Below are 21,609 nucleotides of genomic sequence, written 5' to 3'. Positions count from 1 at the left end.
ATATCACGCTTCCTATTTGAAATTTGCACACTTATGGTTTTTATACAGACAAGTTTAGAGTATTTTATTATGATTCCTTTTGGTGAATAATTTTTATATCTAAAATTAGATACACAGGGTGTTTCAAGGAACATGTGCCATCTCTAATGGATAGGTTCCTTTCGTAAAAATAAGATTTATTTTTCATATTAACATAGGTCCGATTTTGCTTTGTTTCGTTGCTACATAACATTTAATAATAAATTACGTTAAATAAATAATTTAGTAATTTTATTTTTATTTTACTTTTATTAATTGTGATTAATAAAATTGCGTTTATCTCATCGAGGAGATCGAAATGGTCAAAATATCAAGATACAACTTTTAGTGACCTACACAATTTGGTAAAAGAGGAAAAAGTCAGTAGCGCACATGTTTGTTTAGAAAAATATTCCAGTGATAACCCATATACACGTTCCTGGTGAAATTGTCGACACTTTTTTAGCATTAAAATATGTAGCACTCATAATTTTGCCCTCATAATTTCAGTTTAATCGCTAAAAGCACTTGGAAGAAAATTAACAAAATCGAAAAAAAATGGAGATTTTAAATTCCTGTAGCTACGAATATTAAATCGTTTTTTCAGAAAACCTAAGTGGCCAAAAAAAAAATTGTAACAGGAGGAGAAATAGTCAATAAATAGTCGATATGTCGACGATACTGTAATTATAGCAGAAAATCTCGTAGGTCTACAAGAATTAGTCAATAGAGTCAATGAAGCTTGTAAGAATTGGGGGCTATCTATTAATATAAATTAAACGAAATATATGGTTGTGAGTAAAATAGATGTCGGGGAAACATCATTATTATTGAATGAAGAAACGTGTTGGAGAGAGTGGCGAAGTTTAAATATCTAGGCTGTTGGACTAACCAACATATCGATCCTTCATGCGAAATCAGATATCGTATAGAACAAGCAAGAACATGCATTTCAGAAGTTTAAGTCGCTGCTCTCAAATAGTTCACTAAACATCAAAATACGGGAGAAGTCTACAAAGTGTTATGTGTGGTCGATTCTTTTGTGAGACGTGGACACTTAATAAAGAAACGATAAATAAAATCGAAGCATTTGAAATGTGGACATAAAGAAGAATACTTAAAATATCTTGGACCACTAGAACCAGAAATGAAGAAGTTCTTCGAAGAATGGAGCACGACAGACTACTTCTGAATATTATCAAGCGGCGAGAACTTGAATACCTTGGCCATAACCAGAGGACCTCCATATGAGTTACTCCGACTGATCCTTAACGGAAATATCGAAGGAAAGAAATGGATTGGGCGCAAGAGGCTTTCGTGGTTGAGGAACTAGCGGCAATGGACAGGCTTGAGCGTGGATGAATTACTCCATATAGCGCAAGATCGAGAGCGATACAGAAATATTGTTAATATGGCAGTCGTCAACGTTCACTAGGAACATGGCACTTGAAGAAGAAAAAGCTACAAAACAAAGCAGAATCGGACATGTTGATATGAAACATAAATCTTATTTTTATGTGTGAAATCTCCCCATGAGAGATGGCGTATAAAATCGCAATTGGGATGTCCCGATTATTAGATGTTCCGATTAACGTCTGTTTCGATTGCACTATATTTTTTAATGCACTTTAAATATTCGCAATGCTCGTTTTACTAATCCGACACTAAATAATGGACAAACAAGCGCCAGTTATATCAATTCCGTTAATTAAAATGTTTAAGAGTGTAAATTACTGTAGTAAGTTATGTATTTAATAATAAACATATTGTAATGTAAATTACTGACATGTAATAACACAGCAACAAAAGAAATATATGTTTTCTAGTTGTCTATTTACAGACAAGGTTAAGATAGAGATAAATTAATAATGTTAATATAAAACTCATCAGAATTCAAGTCAACATGGTTTGTTAATTGGTGTTGAAAAAGTTTTAATGCATATATGGGTATTTAATACTAATTCTTCAATTTTTAAGAGTTGGCTTAATTTTATGAATAAATTATTTTTTCACACATTATTCTATTATACTAGAATACAACATATTTAAACCTATAAGCCAAAATCTCGAGCATAAAAAGCTACGTTGATACGGGTAGTGAAGCACACTTTCGTGGACCACGCCTCATGTCAACAGTAAATTCGTGAAAGAAGAATCGAAAGGAATCAATACGAAAGACGCCACGATCGTGAATAAGCAAATCAAACGTGTTAAGATATTTCACGAACTAAATCTTTAGTGAATAAAAAAAATGGCAGAGTGTTATCGACGCCTGTGATCCTTATGATAGGCAGTCATTTTCACGCCGTGCCTGCACCCCGTGTCCGCTGATGTTGGCGAGTAGCGGAGTAGTTGGTTTTGGAAACAGTTGAATGTCAGAGTTTGTTGATTTTCGGCCCAGAGAAGACATTGTTGGTCAAGATGAGTTAGAATTATATTTTAAATATCAATTTCTGTTAAATATATTAATCTCCCGATTACATTAGTAGTGGCGATGAGTTTAATCCAGCGTTCTTATGCCGTAACGGCGTATTTCTGACTTACTGACGACTATTGACTTGACTTTGACCTTTGAGACTATCGTTTTGTAAAGGCGTCGCGTCGCGTCGGTTTCGAGGACCGATTCGGTGATCGGTCGTCTCAGATACGGGTACCCGTCGCACAGTGCTTCGAACATATGGCTCTAGAGGACAAAAATCCAAAACTTCTCTTTTATTGTAAGCAATTTATTCAAACTAGGTTTATTTGACAAAAATGATGAGTACTCTCATTGTACTAAATGATGATGTTCTTAGTCCCACGTTTATGAAAAAAAAATCTTATAAATAATAATAATGTTGGAGCTGTGTTCCATCTAAGCAAATAATAAGTTATAGTATGAAAACGGAGTAAGTATTAAATAAATTCCTGTGATAAAAAAGAATTGGAATAACATTAGAACATGATTCCTACAATATAAGCCTAATATAAGATAAAAATGTTTTTCTTTAATGAAAAAGAAACATTAATGTTATATTTAATTAAAAAAAAATTAAGATACTATAAATTTACATTAGGACAACAAAATGCATAGATCGTAACTACTCTGATTCACTCGGAGAATCACTGCTGACAGAATCTTCCAAATTTATAGTATCCAAATCACAGGTAGATGAAGTATCCTCACATATAAGATATTTCTGTACATCATTTTCTAATATGTTACTTTTTCGCGTTGTTACTGTTCATTTTGTCGGTATGAGGGGTTCGGATGTTAATAGTTACCTCTTTAATAGACCATATCCATATATTATTTTTCCTTTTCTTGGGTATGAGATTTTATAATAAATTGAAAAGATGGACACTTTTTTTATGCAACGTTTCGCTCCAACATAGTGGACTTTTTCAGGCACAAGTGGTGTCTCATTTGACTGGAAGGTTCATCAATATCTAATAAGAACATATTTTTTGAAATACAAATAATTTTGAGTTCTTGTCCTTATGATCAAGCCAAGTATTAGCCAGATCGGCATTGCTTATCAATTTTACTCCATCTGGAAAGTATTATAAAATAAAGTTCGTCGCAAGCAGACGCAGGTGAACTATACAAAAATTAAAAGTGTGGGATACTGGCAGGAGAGGAAATTAAAGAGTTTATAAATTTAACTATTTATTTAAACAAAATAAAATAAAGGAAATAGATTAATAATCGCGTCGTATTTTCGTCGTAATTTCGTCGTTCGTCGTGCGCCAGCTCCCGACAAGGTAAATCACCATCAAACTCAAACTCAACTGACTTCTTCTCGCGTCGGCGCTGCACTCGTCGTCGTCGGCTTGACCATGCGCGCGCGGTCTACGCCAGGGGCGTATTCAGGCGCGATCCCACAGCTCGGCCGTCCTGCAAATCATCTGCCTCAGATGATCCGTCAATATCATCTAGGTCGTCTTCATAAGGAATCCAAGGCTTCATGAATTCTGCGCATGTAGAGGTTTCCATTGGGCCTTCACAAAAACCGGTTTTCTGTACATCGTAAGTTTCATTCGGCTTTACTTTAGTAACTTTGTATGGACCAAGGTATTTCGGCTTCAACTTTAAACCAGGACCCATCTGAGTTCTCTTTATGGCAACTAGTTCATTTTTCTTATATTTTCTTGGTGGACGTCTTCGTAAATTATAAGTCTTCTTATTCTCTTCTTGAATCTCTTTTATAGCTTTTTTAGCTCTTGCTCTTAAATCTTCTCTGTCTTCTTGAAACTCTGCTACAAATTCTTCATTTAACATTTCTTTGATTCGTAAGTCATTTTTGTCTCTCATCTTTACTCCTGTCAATAATTCAAAAGGTGTTGTTTTGATACTTCTCTGATATGTTGAATTAATAACTCTTTGCAGCTGATCAACATGTTTAAACCATTTAGTTGGATCTTCAATAGACAACTTCGATAAAACGGATATTATAATGGAATTTATTCTCTCAACTTGTCCATTTGATCTTGGTAAACCTGTAGTTATTGTACCGTGAAATATATTCTGATCTTTACAGGTAATCTTCAAATTCATGTGCTGTGAATGCTGTACCTTTATCGGATATTATTACTGATGGATTTCCAAATACTTTTCTCTGAGTTTCTAGCTTCTGTATTACTTCTTTTGCTGTCGTTGATTTGGTTGGATATAGCCATACAAATTTTGAAAAAGCATCAATGATAACTAGAATATGCTTGTAGTTCTTACTTGTAGATTCCAAAGGTCCAATATGATCTATATGATATGTATGAAGTGGTATTGTTTCTTTTGGTATGGAATTCAGGTATCCTTCTTGTTTTCCTCTTTTCCGGTTATTCATAATACATGGTACACAACTTCCGATTACTTTATCAATTTTTGATCTAACCTTGGGAATGAAAAATTCTTGGTTTAGCCTGTCTTCTATTTTTCTAGTTGCGAAATGACCATTTTCATGAATCATTCTAATGATTTCAGTCTGCATAGATCGAGGTATCACTATCAGATTATTTCCATCATGAATTTTGAATAAAATATCATTTATTACGACAAAATCATCATAGGGTTTCTCTTTTAAAACTTCTTTAATTGCTTTTACTTCACTATCGTCTTCTTGCGCCATCTTAATTCTTTGTCTTAGTTCGGTTTCTCTTGATATCATCATAATTGGGTTTCTGCTTAAAGCGTCGACGTGTCTCATGCGAGTTCCTGATCTGTGTTCTATGGTATATTGATACTCTTCGAGTAGTAACGCCCATCGTGCTACTCTCGTGGCTAGATCTTTCTTGTTCATTGTTTTCTGGAAAGCTGCGCAATCTGTCACAATCTTGAACGGAATGCCTAATAGATAAACACGAAATTTCTTCAAGGCTTCTATGATGGCTAATACTTCAAGTTCATAGCTACAGTATTTCTTTTCAGCGTCAGTTGTCTTTTTGCTCATGTAATAAACTGGATGTAATTGGTTATCTTCTTGTGATCTTTGTAAAAGTATTGCACCATAACCTTCTAAAGCTGCATCTGTATGAAGTTCTGTTTCAGCATCTCTCTGGTAAATTTGTAAAACAGGTTTCTGGGATAAGCTTATTTTAAGTTCTTCAAATGCTGCTATTTGCGGTTCTTCTAGTTTAAAAGTGGAGTTCTTCTTCAATAAATCACTTAAAGCTCTAGCTTTCAAGGAATAGTTCATAATAAATTTTCTAAAGTAGTTAACCCCAAAAAGCTTTGTAGTTGTTTCTTAGTTCTTGGCAACGGAAACTTCATTACAGCATCAGTTTTGTATTTAGAGGGAAAAATCTTGCCATTCTCTATAACATGACCCAAGAAATCTATGTTGCGTTTCAGGAATTGACATTTCTTCATATTTATTTCTAAGCCATACTCTCTTGCTATTTGTAAGACGGTTTTAAGTCTGGAAATGCCTTCGTATTCATTTGCTGATGGAATTATCAAATCATCAAGGTACGGTAGTACTATACCTGCACTGATTAATGGTTGGAATATTTGATTGATAAATCGTTGAAATACAGCTGGAGAATTGCATAATCCAAAGGGTACTTTTAGAAACTGGTATTGTCCTTTATGTGTGACAAAGGATGTATATTTTCGACTTGATTCTTCAACTCCAACATGAAAGAAACCATTTTTCAAATCTAATGTCGAGAATACTTTGGCATTTTGCAGTTTGTCTAACTGGTCTTCAATTAACGGCAACGGAAAGCGATCTTTGGTTATTTCTCTGTTTAACTTTCTATAGTCGATGCATACTCTGTGTGAACCATTTTTCTTTTTAGTTACCACGACTTGACTTGAAAATTCTGAATTACAGGGTTCAATTACACCATCTTGAATCCAATCTTCAACTTGTTTGTCTACTATATCTCGTTCAGGAAATGGTAATCTTCTCGGATTATGATATACAGGGGAATCGTTTTTCAGTATAATTTTCATTTCAATATTTGTTTCTTTTATCTTCTCTGGATGATATTCTACTAACATGTTCTCAATTTCTTTCCTTAAACTTGAATTTATGGGACCAATGTCGAATTCATTAGGACTGACTTCTATTGACATCATATTTTGTAGAGGGTTAAGTTTCGTAAAAGTGATTCCATCTTGATTGAAGGTTACTTCTGCTTGATCTATTAAAGTGTTTCCTATGATTGCTGATTCAGTCATTACATTATTTGAAACTACATAAATCTGGGTGAAAAATTGATAATTATCGACGTATATTTCTGCATCAAAAGATCCTAAGGTTTCAACCTTGCTTTGTCCAAAACCATGTAAAATAATTTTATTTGGATTTAAGGAAACATTTTCTAACTCTCTGTATAAATCTTCAGATAGTACGTTAATTGCGCTACCCGTGTCTACAAGAGCATTTACTTCAAGGCCATTTATCAAAAATATTTTATGTACAGAGTCGTTCTTTGGCAAACTGATCTGGTTGCAATCTGGTGAATTAGGATTGTTAGGTCTCGTGAATGTCGTTCTTGGATGATTCTGTGCTGGACTACTTCTTTGGCGATTTTGTTGACCTTGTGTGCACTCGAAACTTTTATGTCCAAAGCCATTACATCGGAAGCATTTTGTTCCTAAGTGTCTTGATGAACACTGTGATGATTTATGCCCATTTTGACCACAGTTGTAGCATTTTACTGTTCTAGTAATTTGCTGATCATTATTGGCTACATATCTTTGCTGATTTCCACTTCGACTAGTTTTTCTAATTTCTTCATATATTTTTAATTTTGTCTTAAATTCTGTAATGTTTGAAGCACCATATAAAACAATTTTGTTGGAATTTTCGTCTCTGATACCATCAATGACATATTTAATTAAAGCATCTTCTTCAACTGGACCACGACTAGCTAATTCTTTCATTTTTAAAAAATATTCATAAACTGTTTCTTCTTTTTTCATTTTTCTCTCAGATAAAATCTTATGTAAAGTGGCACTATTAATTTTAGATGAAAATTCTCTTAATAAAGCAACTTTTAAAGTTGACCAAGACTTAATATTATTTTCACTTTCTATGAAAAGTTTTGCTAATCCAGTCAAAGATCTCTGAGCGAATATAAATTTGTGTAAATCACTCCAGCCTAACATAATAGAAGTGCTTTCAAAATCTTGTACCCACCTTTCTACTGGATACGGCCCTGTGCCATCAAAAGGTTTAATTATATCTTCAACGTCTCGAAACGTAAGTGCAAAATTCAAATTATGGTTCGAACTGTGTGGTTGTAGAATATTCTGAGAAATTTTAGGTACATATTTACTACTGGTGTTGCTTATTATCGAAATCTGGTCTTCTATATCTTCATCTTCTTCTTCAGATTGTTCGGCGTTTTCTATGGACAATTTCAATGCATTTATATCTAGCAACTGGTCACAAATACGTTTTATTAATTCATTTTTCGAAGCAGTGTAATCGACTAATAAAATATTTGCAATGGAGGTTAAATCACTAATAAAAAAAATATTTGCATACCCTATCTTATTATTATTGTTCAGACCCTTGTTCGTAAGAAAAACCTTGGAAATTACGGACCCTTTTTCTACTTGATCTGTCACCATCTTGTTCATAGAGAAACTTGTGAAATAGTTTTATTATAGCGAAAGGCGCGGCTTGAATATTGTCTGATATTCGTGAAATGTCTTTCAAACTGGTCATTTTTGTTTAATATATTAGCACTTAACGATGGATGAAACGATGGATAGATGTAAAAATAGTTTATAATGTCTTTGTGCCTTCGAAAATGTCAATAATTGTCTATCAAAATGTCTATATTCACTTTTAAACAAGTTTTTGTTTTTATTTCACTGTCTATTGTTCTGTCTCTTTATCTTCAGTCACTTGCACTACTCACTACACTAACACTTCTCACAACTGAATGTTTATTTTACTTATACGTCGTTTACTTTTAATTTCACCTTGATTTCACTGTCAACTTTTATTTATAAACTGTAATTCCCTCTCTTATATCCCAGGCTGAGCCCCCAAATTTTGTGGGATACTGGCAGGAGAGGAAATTAAAGAGTTTATAAATTTAACTATTTATTTAAACAAAATAAAATAAAGGAAATAGATTAATAATCGCGTCGTATTTTCGTCGTAATTTCGTCGTTCGTCGTGCGCCAGCTCCCGACAAGGTAAATCACCATCAAACTCAAACTCAACTGACTTCTTCTCGCGTCGGCGCTGCACTCGTCGTCGTCGGCTTGACCTTGCGCGCGCGGTCTACGCCAGGGGCGTATTCAGGCGCGATCCCACAAAAGTATATGAATATGGCAACAAAAATATTCAATAAATACTATATGTTTTGATATGTTTTTTTTAAATGCCTTTTTGAAGTTTGAAAACGTAAAATTTTTATACCCATTTAAGAATCATCTTAAAAAATAAATAAAAACTAAACAATCACGAACTTGTTTAGAAATAAATGTAAAGTACATACCTTGTTTAACAATATCCATAGTGGCTTTCAATTAAGTACGTACCCGTTTAACTCCATAATATACAGAACTACTATGAATGTTATTCTTTTCACTGATGAGATAATGATCGCAAAATTTATTTTAGTGAAATATTTGCTAACAAAAACGCTGTTTATGAAAAATAAAATACAGGATGGTTGAACATTGCTATAAGTATAAAATTATATATTCAGATATTAGTAAATTTTAACTTATTTTTTGATTTTTGTCCATGGGACGAAGCACTGTGCGTCGGCTTCGGATTTCGGATATACCGTCGTCGGATCGACGAAGCGCGAAAAGAAAACCGGAAGGATCATTCTGCTAGCTCTAGTGCTCGAAAATATTAGCGGAAAAAAATGCAGTGCTGGAAAGAAGCGTCATATCACCCCTACAAGTTACAGACTCCGGAAGATAACAGGAAAAGGTAGTGAGCCAACACATTATCTGAACAAATCTCTTCTGAAAGGTATTTTAAAAATTGCTAGAAAAAAATCGAGATAAATACTAAGGTAATTACAAGATAAATTCTAAGGTAGTATTTTTATACAGTAAAAATTGTTGTCATGGAGACAGATTTCAGTTTTTTTAAAGTAATTGTTCGGATTTTCGGATTTTTCGATTTCTGTGATATGAATCGCCTCGTGGTTCAAGAGGTCTCGAAGAGAGGGCGCTACCGTAGTCGGTTGATAAGGGTCGATTTCGCTTGAAGCACAAACAAACAGTTTTTCACGTGAAAAGTAAAATTTTATTGTTAAAATTAAAAGTTAAATAAATATCTATCTATGGTCCTCCTTAGGAATAAAATTTCTAGAGTTATGTGTTATTTAGTATATTAGTTATGTTGAGTATGTGTTATTTTATTCTCATTAAACTTCTTGATCAAGCCGAAGCGTGGAACGGTGGTTTTCAAACATGATTTTTATTTTTGTGCGTTGAAATATTTTGTTGAGCTTTTTAATTAAAAATAGTAAACAAAAGTCGAACAGTAATTTAATAATTTCATTGTTTATTATGTAAAAAAATATATCAAGTATATACAGGTATATTCAAGACTTTATGTGGAAAGGTAAAAAAAAGTCTTCAAAAGTCTTCAGTTTTTCAGAAATACCGACCATAGATTGTTTCATAAATACTATATAATTTATATTTTTCATATATACATTTTTTTAATTATACCCCATTTTACTTATTACTTATTTTATTACTTTAAGTTTAGTTATAGATGTTATTAATATTTCATCTATATTTTTAATTTTTCTTACATTTTACTGAAACTTTCGACTTTAGGTAGTCTAGTATTGCTATATCAGTAATATACTAGGTATTACATGAATGTACTTGGTAATTATCTTTAGTGATCAGAAATACAATAGAGAAATAGTAGATATGTAAAATTTAAAGTTGAACATTTATGAAATCAAACGTTTATTAAGGCATAATATTAATTTATTATAGACACCTCATAATCCTTCTAGTATACACGCATTTTCGATCTAATATTTGAAAATTCATTTTAAGATGCTGTTTTTAACGTAGTCTTTAAGAAAGTTATTTTGTTTTGTACCTATTTATGTAGTTGAATAAATACATCGTGGTAGAAAAGTTAAATAGGTTTCGAACTTCAGGTTTTGCAAATTCACTTGAGAATTATATCAAAAATTCACATATTTTATAAGTATTACATTAGTTTTTCAATTATTATAATATAATTTTAACCACCTCATTATATTTCAGAGTTTTTCAGTTTAATTCAGGTATTTCACTAGTATTTCAAGAAATTTAATCTTCGTATACGCCATATTTAATAGCAAATAACCCTTCGAGTAGTGTTGTAATATATTGACACATTGTGAATGTTAAAAAAGTTGTGTAAAATTTTGCAGAAGATAAGAACGAAGCGTTTATTAAAGTACACAGGGCTACTTTTTAATAAAAGCGTAATTTCTTGTAATTAGAAATACATGTACATGTCCAGATGGGTAAAATTCTAGGCGCGAGAGTACTATTATATAGTAGATTTCACAACAACGCTGTACTAAAGCACGACATAAAATAAATATTCTCGGAAATAAAATATTGTTTCGGTAAAAACATGTTTAAATAGTTTTTAACAAAAATGTCTAATAGTTAATATACAACTAGCAAATCCGATTATCTTAATCTTATATAAAATGGTATACACTTTTCATATTATGCGTAAACAAAAATAAGTAAAGCGGTACTATATTATTTTAATTCAAAATACATAAACTAAGCTACCTAGGTATGTACTTAAATCTTTATGCGACATTAATATATGAGTTTTACAACCCCGAATAAAGTAATCATTTAGGGATACCCTTTTACCTAAAAAAACGAATACTTTCACTATAAACTAGCCATATATCTCACTACCTGAATACTGTTAGACATCCACGTGGAATGGGACAAGTAGAGAGGCATAATCTCTAGTATGTGTAACAAGTTGCACTACGATATCCAGGTTGAAAATGTTTCAAACATTCAGTTTGGATTGCGTGGGAACTAAGCACTAGGAGCAAAATGAGCGTATCTGGATAAGTTGTGTTTATCCCTCCGGGCGTAAATGATAAAGTCGGCGTTAGCGATTTTCGGCATAAATTAGTAGCGAATTATGCGAAATATCAAGCGGAATAAAAGAAAAATTGGATGCGTAGCGAACTATATTCAGCGTTAGATCTGCTAAGGATCACTTCGACACAGCTAATAGGATTCAATCAATCTCCATGGTAGGCAGGATCATTTGAATTTCTAAGCAGCTGAGGATTGGTTGATATGAAATTAGAAACATCCTAGTATGACATGCAAGGTCACAGAACAAGTACTGTGGAATAGTTAGGTTTGGCAAGCTATGGATTTGGTTATGGTAGATTCAAACGTTTATTAGGATAGGAAAAAGGAGTAGGGTTAGTTCTACCCGGTACTCTCTTTTTCAAGGTATACGTTAGTATGATAGCTGGAAAAGGCGTGTGGTGGTTGCTAAGGTATGAGTTTTCCACCTGGGCGCTTTGTGAGTAGGGCGGACAAGACTTGCAAATAGGGATGAGTCCCGGTATTCGGTCTGGTTAGTTCGACCTGGATTGCTCTCCTATCCAGTGGCTAGAATAGGCGTGGGCCCATAGTTAGATTTAGATTTTATCTTTTAGATTTTATCTTTTAGATTTTTGAATTTAGATTTAAGATTTTAGATTTGAGATTTAACTTTATTTTGTTGCACGCAAGCTGCAGATTGCGTGTAACACCAATATATAATAAGTAATTCGTTTATTTTACCTTTTGAAATTGTATTTTGTCCCTGAATAATTTATTTGTCCATCATGAGTTTTTGAGTATTGTTTCTGAGTGAGTTACGATATTTTATTTTTATATATTTAAGTAGCAAATAAGACGTAGCTCCAGTATGAGCAGTGAACAATCTATATATATTTTTATTTCAGCTTTTAAAAATGTCCTTTAAATGATTCTGATTATGTTTCTCCTTTTAGTGTGTTGTAATAATGGTAACAATTAGCTGATAAAGTTTTGTCAATTGATTTTGTATCAATCGTCTAGTATCAGTAGCAAACAATCTAACATATATTTTATTTCAGCTTTTAAAAATGTCCTTTAAACGATTCTGATTATGTTTCTCCTTTTAGTGTGTTGTAATAATGGTAACAATTAGCTGATAAGGTTTTGACAATTGGTTTTGTATCAATTGTCTAGTATCAGCAGCAAACAATCTAACATAATATATTTTTATTTCAGCATTAAAAAATGTCCTTTAAACCATTCTGATTATTTTTGTCCTTTTAGTGTGATGTAACAATGGTAGCAATTAGCTGATAAAGATATGGCTCAGCAGCAAAAAAAAACTAATAAATATTTTTATTTCAGCATTTAAAAATGCCATTTAAAAGGTTCTGATTACACAGGCCGACAAAAAAAAATTTTTTCGATGTAACACAAAGCTCAATAGGATATTGTGGTAGAATGAACCTATCTAATCACGAAAGTGGCAAAAAAAAAGTCGTAACACGTAAGGTTTTTTTGTTACATTAATAAAACATCATTCAATATTACAATATTCAATATATTAAGATAGCTATTCAAAACATGATTTAAGAACTTCTTAAGCCTATATACCGATTATATTTTATAGTTTACACTCCTCAAACATTACTTATACCTAAAAAGTACAAAAACAATCGAAACGAGATCAAAACATAAACAAAAACTTTTACTTTTTCCTTTTATGAGGGACCGCGTCTTCTCTCTTCAAAAACCAACAGTAATCACCCATCATGGCTGGATCCCATCGTCCTTGATAACGAATTTCCATTGTCCTTATGTCTTGATGGAATCTCTCACCTTGCTCATCACTGACAGCACCCATATTTTCAGGGAAAAATGACAAATGAGAATGGAGAAAGTGAATTTTTAAAGACATTCGGGCACCAAGCGATTTATAAGCATCTAAAAGCTCATTAACCAATTGTTCGTAGTTCGCATCCTTATTGTTTCCCAAAATCCCCTCACTACACTAACAAATGAGGTCCATGCTCTGAGTTCCTGCCTGGTAAGCGTGTCTGTGAAATTTGTGTCGTCCAACAATTTCTGATTTGTGGTCCAATAAAAATACCCTCTTTCAATTTGGCATCACTCAACTGGGGAAAGACTTGCCTTAGGTATTTAAATCCATCACCTTCTTTTATTCATAGCTTTCACGAAGTTTTCATGAGGCCAAGTTTGATATGAAGAGGAGGCAGGAGGACGTCTTTGGGGTCTACAAGAGGGATATACTTGACATTTTGGGAACCCGGTTGAAATTCACTTCTTTCTGGCCAAATTTTCTGTACATAATGATGATTTACTGCACGACTGTCCCACAAACAAAGAAAACAGCAATATTTTGTAAATCCTCCCTGAAGTCCCACTAAAATTCCTATAACTTTCAAGTCCCCACATATCTGCCATTTATACCAGTTGTAGTTGATTCTATCTAAAAGCATGCGCATATTTTCATAAGTTTCCTTCATTGTCACTGAATGGGCAACTGGTATAGAGGGTTTTAAATTTCCGTTATGCAATAACACAGCTTTTTAGGCTATATTTCGACGAATCTATGAATAAGCGCCACTCACAGGGAGAATGTTCTATAGAAAGTTCCTGCATTAAGCCATCGATATCAGTACATGCACACAACGAATCCTCCATACTGTAGAATGCAGAGAACGGAGCATTTCTTTTTCTAAAAGTGGTGATTTTTGTTTCATTGGCTAACAGATTCCATTCCTTAAGCCGGGATCCAGAAGTTCTGACTGCTGCTTTGATAACCCCAAGTCACGCACTAAGTCATTCAACTCGCTTTGAACAATCAAATGTGGCTTGTCGGAACCGCCCTCTGGGGTAAAGGTAGGATCAGTACACTGGTCTCCAGAGCTGTTTGATTCAATATCTTCCTTATCTTCCAAAACAATACCTTGCCAGTCTAAGGGCGCGATCGGCACTGGGAGATCTGCACCATGAAGAACAGGTCGTATGGCAGACGGCAAATTGGGATACTCGATCTTGTGCTTTTGTTTTTGGAAAAACCTTCAGTTTTCGTCAGGCAAAAATAGCAATCGTCAAAATGGTTAGTTGGTTCTCGCCATACCATTGGAACCGCAAATGGCATTTTTTCCTCTTCCCTTTCATCCACTGCACAAGCGACACGCTACAAGTAACGCAGCACACATGAGGAGCCCACTGCTTGTCTTGATCTCCAACCAAAACTCCAAAATACTTGAAGTAGGCTTTCTTCACATTTTCAGAAAATGGTCTGGCTTGTGATTGCACCATAAATTCTCCATAAATGTAACAAAATCGATCAGGAGACACTTTACAACTGCGGCGCGTTTGACTTGACATTTTCGTACTATTTATCTACACGCATAGAACAACTCACGTCGAAAATCAACTGAAAACTGAACTCTCTTATGTTTTTCACAATATATTATAGTGCACAAAATGCGTCCCTTTCAATCATCCCATCATAAAATTTACCTGTATGTAAACGAATCTACCTAGACTTAATACCTGACATCTATAAAATTGACTACCTGCAAAAAAGAGGCGTAATTAGGCAACTGAAAAGTGGTACGTGTAGGAGCTTCAGGAGTATTTTTTCTGTTATTAGAAGCATATTTTTATGAAGAAATTCTGCAACTGACTCGTGTTACAAAAATCATGTCGGCCTGTGTTATTTATGTCCTTTTAGTGTGATTCAGAGGATTGAGGACACTCAAAAGTCAGGAATGGCCGAAAGTTATCGACGCCTATGATCCTTATGATAGGCAGTCATTTTCACGCCGTGCCTGCACCCCGTGTCCGCTGATGTTGGCGAGTAGCGGAGTAGTAAGTTTTGGAAACAGTTGAATGTCAGAGTTTGTTGATTTTCGGCCCAGAGAAGACATTGTTGGTCAAGATAGTTAGAATTATATTTTAAATATCAATTTCTGTTAAATATATTAATCTCCCGATTACAAGAGGAAGTTGAGATAAAAAAGCATATTTTGCACTATTCTCGCATTAGAAAATATTGATATTGACTTCCGATTATAATCATTGTTGCAAAAAAAGTTCGAATGTTTAATTGTTATATTTTTTTAAATATATTTTAGTATATGATTATAAAAATTAACTTATGCATTACAAAACCATAATTAAAATAAAAAATATAAATTCAATTTTTATATGCAGTAATGACTCGTAAATAAATTAGAAATTTTCGTGAATGAATGAAAAGACGTACAATAGTAAATATTGGCAACTCTGTGAAGAGATATGAATATCACAATTAATTATTTTTACTCGTCTTTTAATGTCGTAATATTTGGCACATTAGTATACAACATTCCACGAAAGGATCTTTATAGGAGACTGACACGGTTGCCGTGCAAACAGCGTTATAAACCACCCATTCTGTTAAAAAACTTTTTTTGTTAACACAATCTCTTAAACTTTAAAATTCATAATTTCTAACTTATTATTAATACTAATTATTATATACTCTGTTGTTTTTTTTTCAGGTAAGATTTCGACAGACGATGACAGAAAAAAAGCAGATGACGTCAATACCAATCCATTTATTTAACTAAAAAAACTTTCTAATATTTTTTAAGTTAACTATGGATGGGTTTATACCGGGTGCGTCTCAAAAGTGGCTCACCCCCTATAAATTTTTTATTTTTTCAGATAAAACAACGAGATTTGGGATGTTAGTGTATGAGATAAATTAGGATTGGTTGACATATTCAATTGTTTTCCGTCACTTTCGGTTTCACCGGAAATGGCTACAAATTTTTAAACGGCACCCTCGGTATTTTTTTTACCTTATTCATAAGTCAACTTTTGACATTTTCGCATATGGTTTATTTGAAATTGTAACATGCAGTTCATAACGACAATTTGACTCAAAATACCAAGTATGTGGTATCAAATTATTCGTAAAAAAATGCTTTTTCCAAATAGGCTAATGAGCCACCCTCAGTCCATTTGGAAAAAGTGAGATATGATTAAAAATACGATTTGGGCATCTTTTAACCGGCCAGGACGAGACACCAAAAACATTAGACGATTAAATCTATTTTTTCAAGACTCCTTGATTAAAAATTAATATTTTTACAGCCATAGCACTCTAGAATGAAATTTAAAATACAATTTGTTTTTGAGCGAATATGTCAGTAGTTTACATATGATACCTCGTTCGATTCAGAGTGTCATTTTCTATCGAATAAAGTAAAAAAATAGCGAGGGTGGTGCCATTTAAAAATCAAAAGTTGTAGTAATTTCCGGTGAAACAGGAAGTGACCGAAAACAATTGAATACGTCAATCATTCCTAATTTATGTCATATACTACCATACCAAATCTCGTATTTTTATCTGAAAAAATAAAAAAAATTATAGGGGGGAGCCACTTTTGAGACGGACCCGATATACAGGGTTGTTCACCACATACGACACGGAGTATTGTAGCTATATGATTAGTTTTTTCCAAATTGTAAGTTTTGGGTTCGTTGAAAGACTATTAGAGCTACAATTTAAAAATATTTTTACCAGATACAGAGTGTTCCAAATAAATAAAAAATATCAAAGTTGTATTTTTTTAAATGGATCACCCTGTATATTATTACATTTTTAGTTTCTACGATTAAAATAAAGGTAAATTTGATTAAGGTTAATTACACTTAAACCTTACCGTTTCTGAAATATTTTCAATTTTGTGAAATTGCAGTAAAAATGTTAAGGCTTCATTCCTCCAAGGGTATTAAAGTTTTTAATACTAAATATTTACTGAAGTCTATTTATTGATCCATTATTGTGTTGCAATAATAAAAATAATAGTACCTCATAGAGAGTGTTTAAAAATTTATTTTAAATTATTTCTTACTACAGGCTAGTAATATTATCGTTTTTAGTAAAATGATAATATTACTAGCCCATTTGTATGCAAAAAGAAAACTATTTAAGTCTTTATAAAAGAGTATACCATTAATTAAATATACCACCATTATTTCCGCACAAACACTAATTAATTACATACTTAATTAAGTTCGTTAATAAATTATTCTAAATAAATGTGGATTTGAATCAGCAATCAATAAAATAATAAGTTATGTGAATGTCTCTGTTGTTATAAATAAGCGTTTGTCAAAAAATGAAATATAATTTTTAAGGTTTTACTTTTTACCACACTATCTAATACACATGCAAAATTAAGTTTTTTAGTATTTGGACCAATTATTATTAATCAACGCAAACGGTCAATTAATGTAGTTTGAATACTGGAATTATATTAATTGGTCCTCTTTAACAAATATTTAAACAGTTTTCTTTTATTTTTTAATGAAATAAACAAACTATATCGACAATATTAGTATCTGTAGTATTTATAAATTTGGTACATCTTTAAAAATAATCTAAAAAATGTCAGTATTCCATGGGTATGTTGATAAATGAGTTTTAAATTCCAAGAAAATTCATTTTCTACAGAAACTTGAAGAGATAGGTAAAAAATGGTATAATACAATTTGATAGACAATTAAATTGTGCATCTGATTCTCATAAAATATACAGGGTGTTCCATTTAAATTAAACAAGTTATTGCCGTTTAAAGCTAGTAATTATTTAAAATAAAATTTTAGACACTCTGTATAAGGTAGTCTAATTTTTATTATTGCAACACAATAACTGATCAATAAATAAACTTCAGTAAATATTTAGTATTAAAAACTTTGATACCCTTGGAGAAATGAAGCCTTAAAATTTTGACTGCAATTTCACAAAATTGAAAATATTGCAAAAACGGTAAGTTTTGAGTGTGATAAACCTTTATCAAATTTACCTTTATTTTAATTGTAGAAACTGAAAATGTAATAATATATAGGGTATTCCATTTAAAAAAATACAACTTTGATATTTTTTATTTATTTGGGACATTGTAAAAATATTTTTAAATTGTAGCTCTAATAGTCCTTAAACGAACCCAAAACTTACAATTTGTAAAAGTCTAATCGTTTAGCTACAATACTCCGTGTCGTATGTGGTGAACAACCCTGTATAAATCCGTCATCTCTTGTTGTTTATAACCAGTTTTATTGGTTTAAGTTTGAGAGTTGTCAAACTCTTTCCAAATTATAGGTTATAATTTAGTGTCAAATTATGTCACATAAAAATGATAAATATTTTGCATTTTGGACTCTGTTATTACGTGTGTTTCGTGTTTTTAAAATGTTTAAAAGGTTTAAAAGTGGAGAAATATTCGCGTGAAAATTAAGTGTTGACCCAGCCCATAGTTTACAGCTAATATTTGCTGCCTAGGGACCGCCAGAGACAGTTTTCCAGAGATTATGGCCAGAAAGTTGTATTAGCCACAAATAAAGTTTGTATATCATTTCGTATATGGTACCAAAAACTAAAATATCTGTAACATAGCAGCATACAATAGGTAAATAATAAATTTTAGTATTGCAGAGAGATAATGTCAAAAGGTGCTGGTTGACAAAAATTAAAATTAAAGTTAATTAACAAACTGTTAAGGTATACAAGTCAGTAAGTGTTATTATTAATAAAATATTTTGTTTTATTTATGTTGTGTCTTTTTTATTCCTTTGTAATATTTTTTTTTATTTTTACATAAGTTATATTGATAAATGTAAAAATAAATGCAGGAAGTTGCTTGGGCTTGAAACACGGCTTGAAATCAGGAAATCTTTTTATACTTTTTTTGGTATGTGGTGTTTTTTTAATACACCATTGCTTGTTTTGTATTAACACATACTGTAATTGTTTTTAATAAAATAACGCGATTAGATTTTTCAATTTTATACAGTTTTTTCACAATATTTTGAAGTATATAATCACTTGTCACTCAAATTTTAAATATTTTAATTTTCTGTTATGCGTTCCAATTGTACAATCTTATTTCTTAGTAAAATAAAATAAACTACTTTGAAAATAAAATGACAGACACATCTATCGTTGTCAAGGATCTTGTCATTGGACAGACTATACTCAGTTTCTATAGGTACTAAAATTGAATACTTACCAAAACAAATTCATCTATCAGGTTTCTCGACAAATCCAAGTTCGAGATTGAAGCATTGTATATTAAAAATGCTGGAAATCTTGATAGAAGATTATTTTTTAAAATAACTTCATTGCATTTAACGTGTTCATCTGACTCTTTGATATCAACAATTAAGTTGCCACTTAAATCAATAATTTCCAAGTAATTTAGATGTGAAAAAATATTTACACCAATCTTAGTGAGTCGGTTGTCATTCAGGTAAATTTTTCTTATTTTCCCTAAATTTGAAAACACTGTATTTGGTAAATATTGCAGTTTATTGTAACTTAAGTCCAGAAGAGTTAAATTATACAAATTCGTAAAAGCATCGGTTTTCAATTCACTAATACTATTTTTTGATAAATTCAAAACTTGCAAATCTGTATTCGTTTGAAGAAAATCCTTTGAAATTTCTTTCAAATTTGTATTGCTCAAATTGAGAGATGTCAGTGATTCTAAAGGACTAAATATATTTTCTGGTAATAACAAATTTTCGTTCATTGCTAAATCCAGGTATTTGATGTTGATGGAAACACTGAAAAGGTCATTGGGTAAAATATACAGGTTGTTGGCACTAATGTTGAGATATTCAAGATTTGAAAAATCATCAAATGCATTTCTCTCAATTTTATTTATTTTGTTTTGACTTAAATCAATATATGTAATATTTTCCAATCCATTTAGCATCTCCTTGTTCAAAAACGTGATTTGGTTTTGTTGTAAGATTAGTGACTTCAAGTCTTCAAACCCTGCAAAAAGATTTGCTCTGAAGTTTTCTAATCTATTAGATGATAAGTCCAAAATCTCTATCGAAGAGGATTCTTTAAAAATGCTATCCATGTACATTAAGTTATTATTTTTGATAGTCAGGACCTTTAAATGAGAGGCATTTTTCAAAAAGTCTGCATCTAGTTTGAAAAAATTCTTCGTATTATTTGAATTTACATTACTTCTTATGTTCAAATGTGAAATGTGAGGATTAGTTTCGAAAATACTGCTACTTATAGTTATATTGTCGAATTGGAGCATGTTTAAATCGTACTGTATATTCCGCTGTTTGGACTTTTGGCACTTTTTAACAATAGACTCCAATGGTATTGGAGACTCTTCGTTAATATATGTTAAGTATTTGGCATCGAATATCACAGTGTCTTTAATATCTTCTGGAAATAATTGTCGACAACTAATTCCTATTCCTTTTTCATCGACAAGAATGTTGAGGTAAGTTATGTTTTTGTTGCACATTGCTGCTTTCTGTGCAGATTTACTCTTCAGGCAATTGCATCGTTTATAACATCGCTGTGCGTTTATTCCTCCAATTATTACAAGTATGGTAACTAATAATTTAGTTTTCAAAGTTAGAAACATACTAGACGTTGTGGCACATCTGAAAAGAAAAAAAATACAGTAAATATTTGTGTTTGTTGAAATATCGAAATTTTCAAAAGTAAGAAAGAATTTCAAACAATAAATTATAGCTGTTGAGAGTAATTGGAAGAATGTTTCAGAAATTTGCCTCTGTCATCAATCCAGCTGCTTATAGGTTTGCTCAAAATCAAAAAAAAATAAATAAAACTGTAATGTTAAACTTCCATGATGTTTTTGATTTAAATTTTAAATGAAGAAATTTTAAATTTTCTTTAAATTAGTCTTGCGACTCGTTGAAACTTCAATGCTTGGTTGGTTGAAACTATTAATTTTCCTTGAGGCTCTGTTTCTTGAAAATACTGATAAATTAATATATTCAATAAAAAAATAGTCATTTCGATATACATTTTGTAAATTACATATATTAAAAAAAAATGGGAATTCAACATAAAAGTTTTGCATACTTAAATACAAAGAGTTTAACATATAAGACACATACCTCATAGGAAGGCACGAAAGCATTATTAAAAATCCAAGTCATTGATAAAATATTAAAGATTTTAGTCACAGAATCAAATTATAGAATAAATTTAAAGATAGTTTGGTTTATGAACCAAGTTAAGCATGATACTAACAAAGTCATGAATACAC

General features: G+C 31.9%; 1 protein-coding gene across 1 annotated transcript in view; it reads right to left on the bottom strand.

The window, feature by feature from the left end:
• Positions 1-21,609, bottom strand: part of LOC115885802 (protein toll-like) — a 51,036-nt gene that overhangs the window by 18,773 nt on the left and 10,654 nt on the right. Inside the window, exon 2 of the mRNA XM_030904824.1 lies at positions 19,570-20,977. Within this exon, the coding sequence (XP_030760684.1) occupies positions 19,570-20,958 (1,389 nt within the window). The 5' untranslated portion in view covers positions 20,959-20,977. The remainder of the gene's footprint in view (positions 1-19,569; positions 20,978-21,609) is intronic.

The sequence above is a fragment of the Sitophilus oryzae genome, unplaced genomic scaffold (genome assembly GCF_002938485.1).
Source record: "Sitophilus oryzae breed Bouriz unplaced genomic scaffold, Soryzae_2.0 scaffold_41_pilon_pilon, whole genome shotgun sequence".
Taxonomy (NCBI): Eukaryota; Metazoa; Arthropoda; class Insecta; order Coleoptera; family Curculionidae; genus Sitophilus; species Sitophilus oryzae.
The sequence above is the reverse complement of the archived record's forward strand: the minus strand, read 5'-3'. Positions and strand labels throughout refer to the sequence as shown.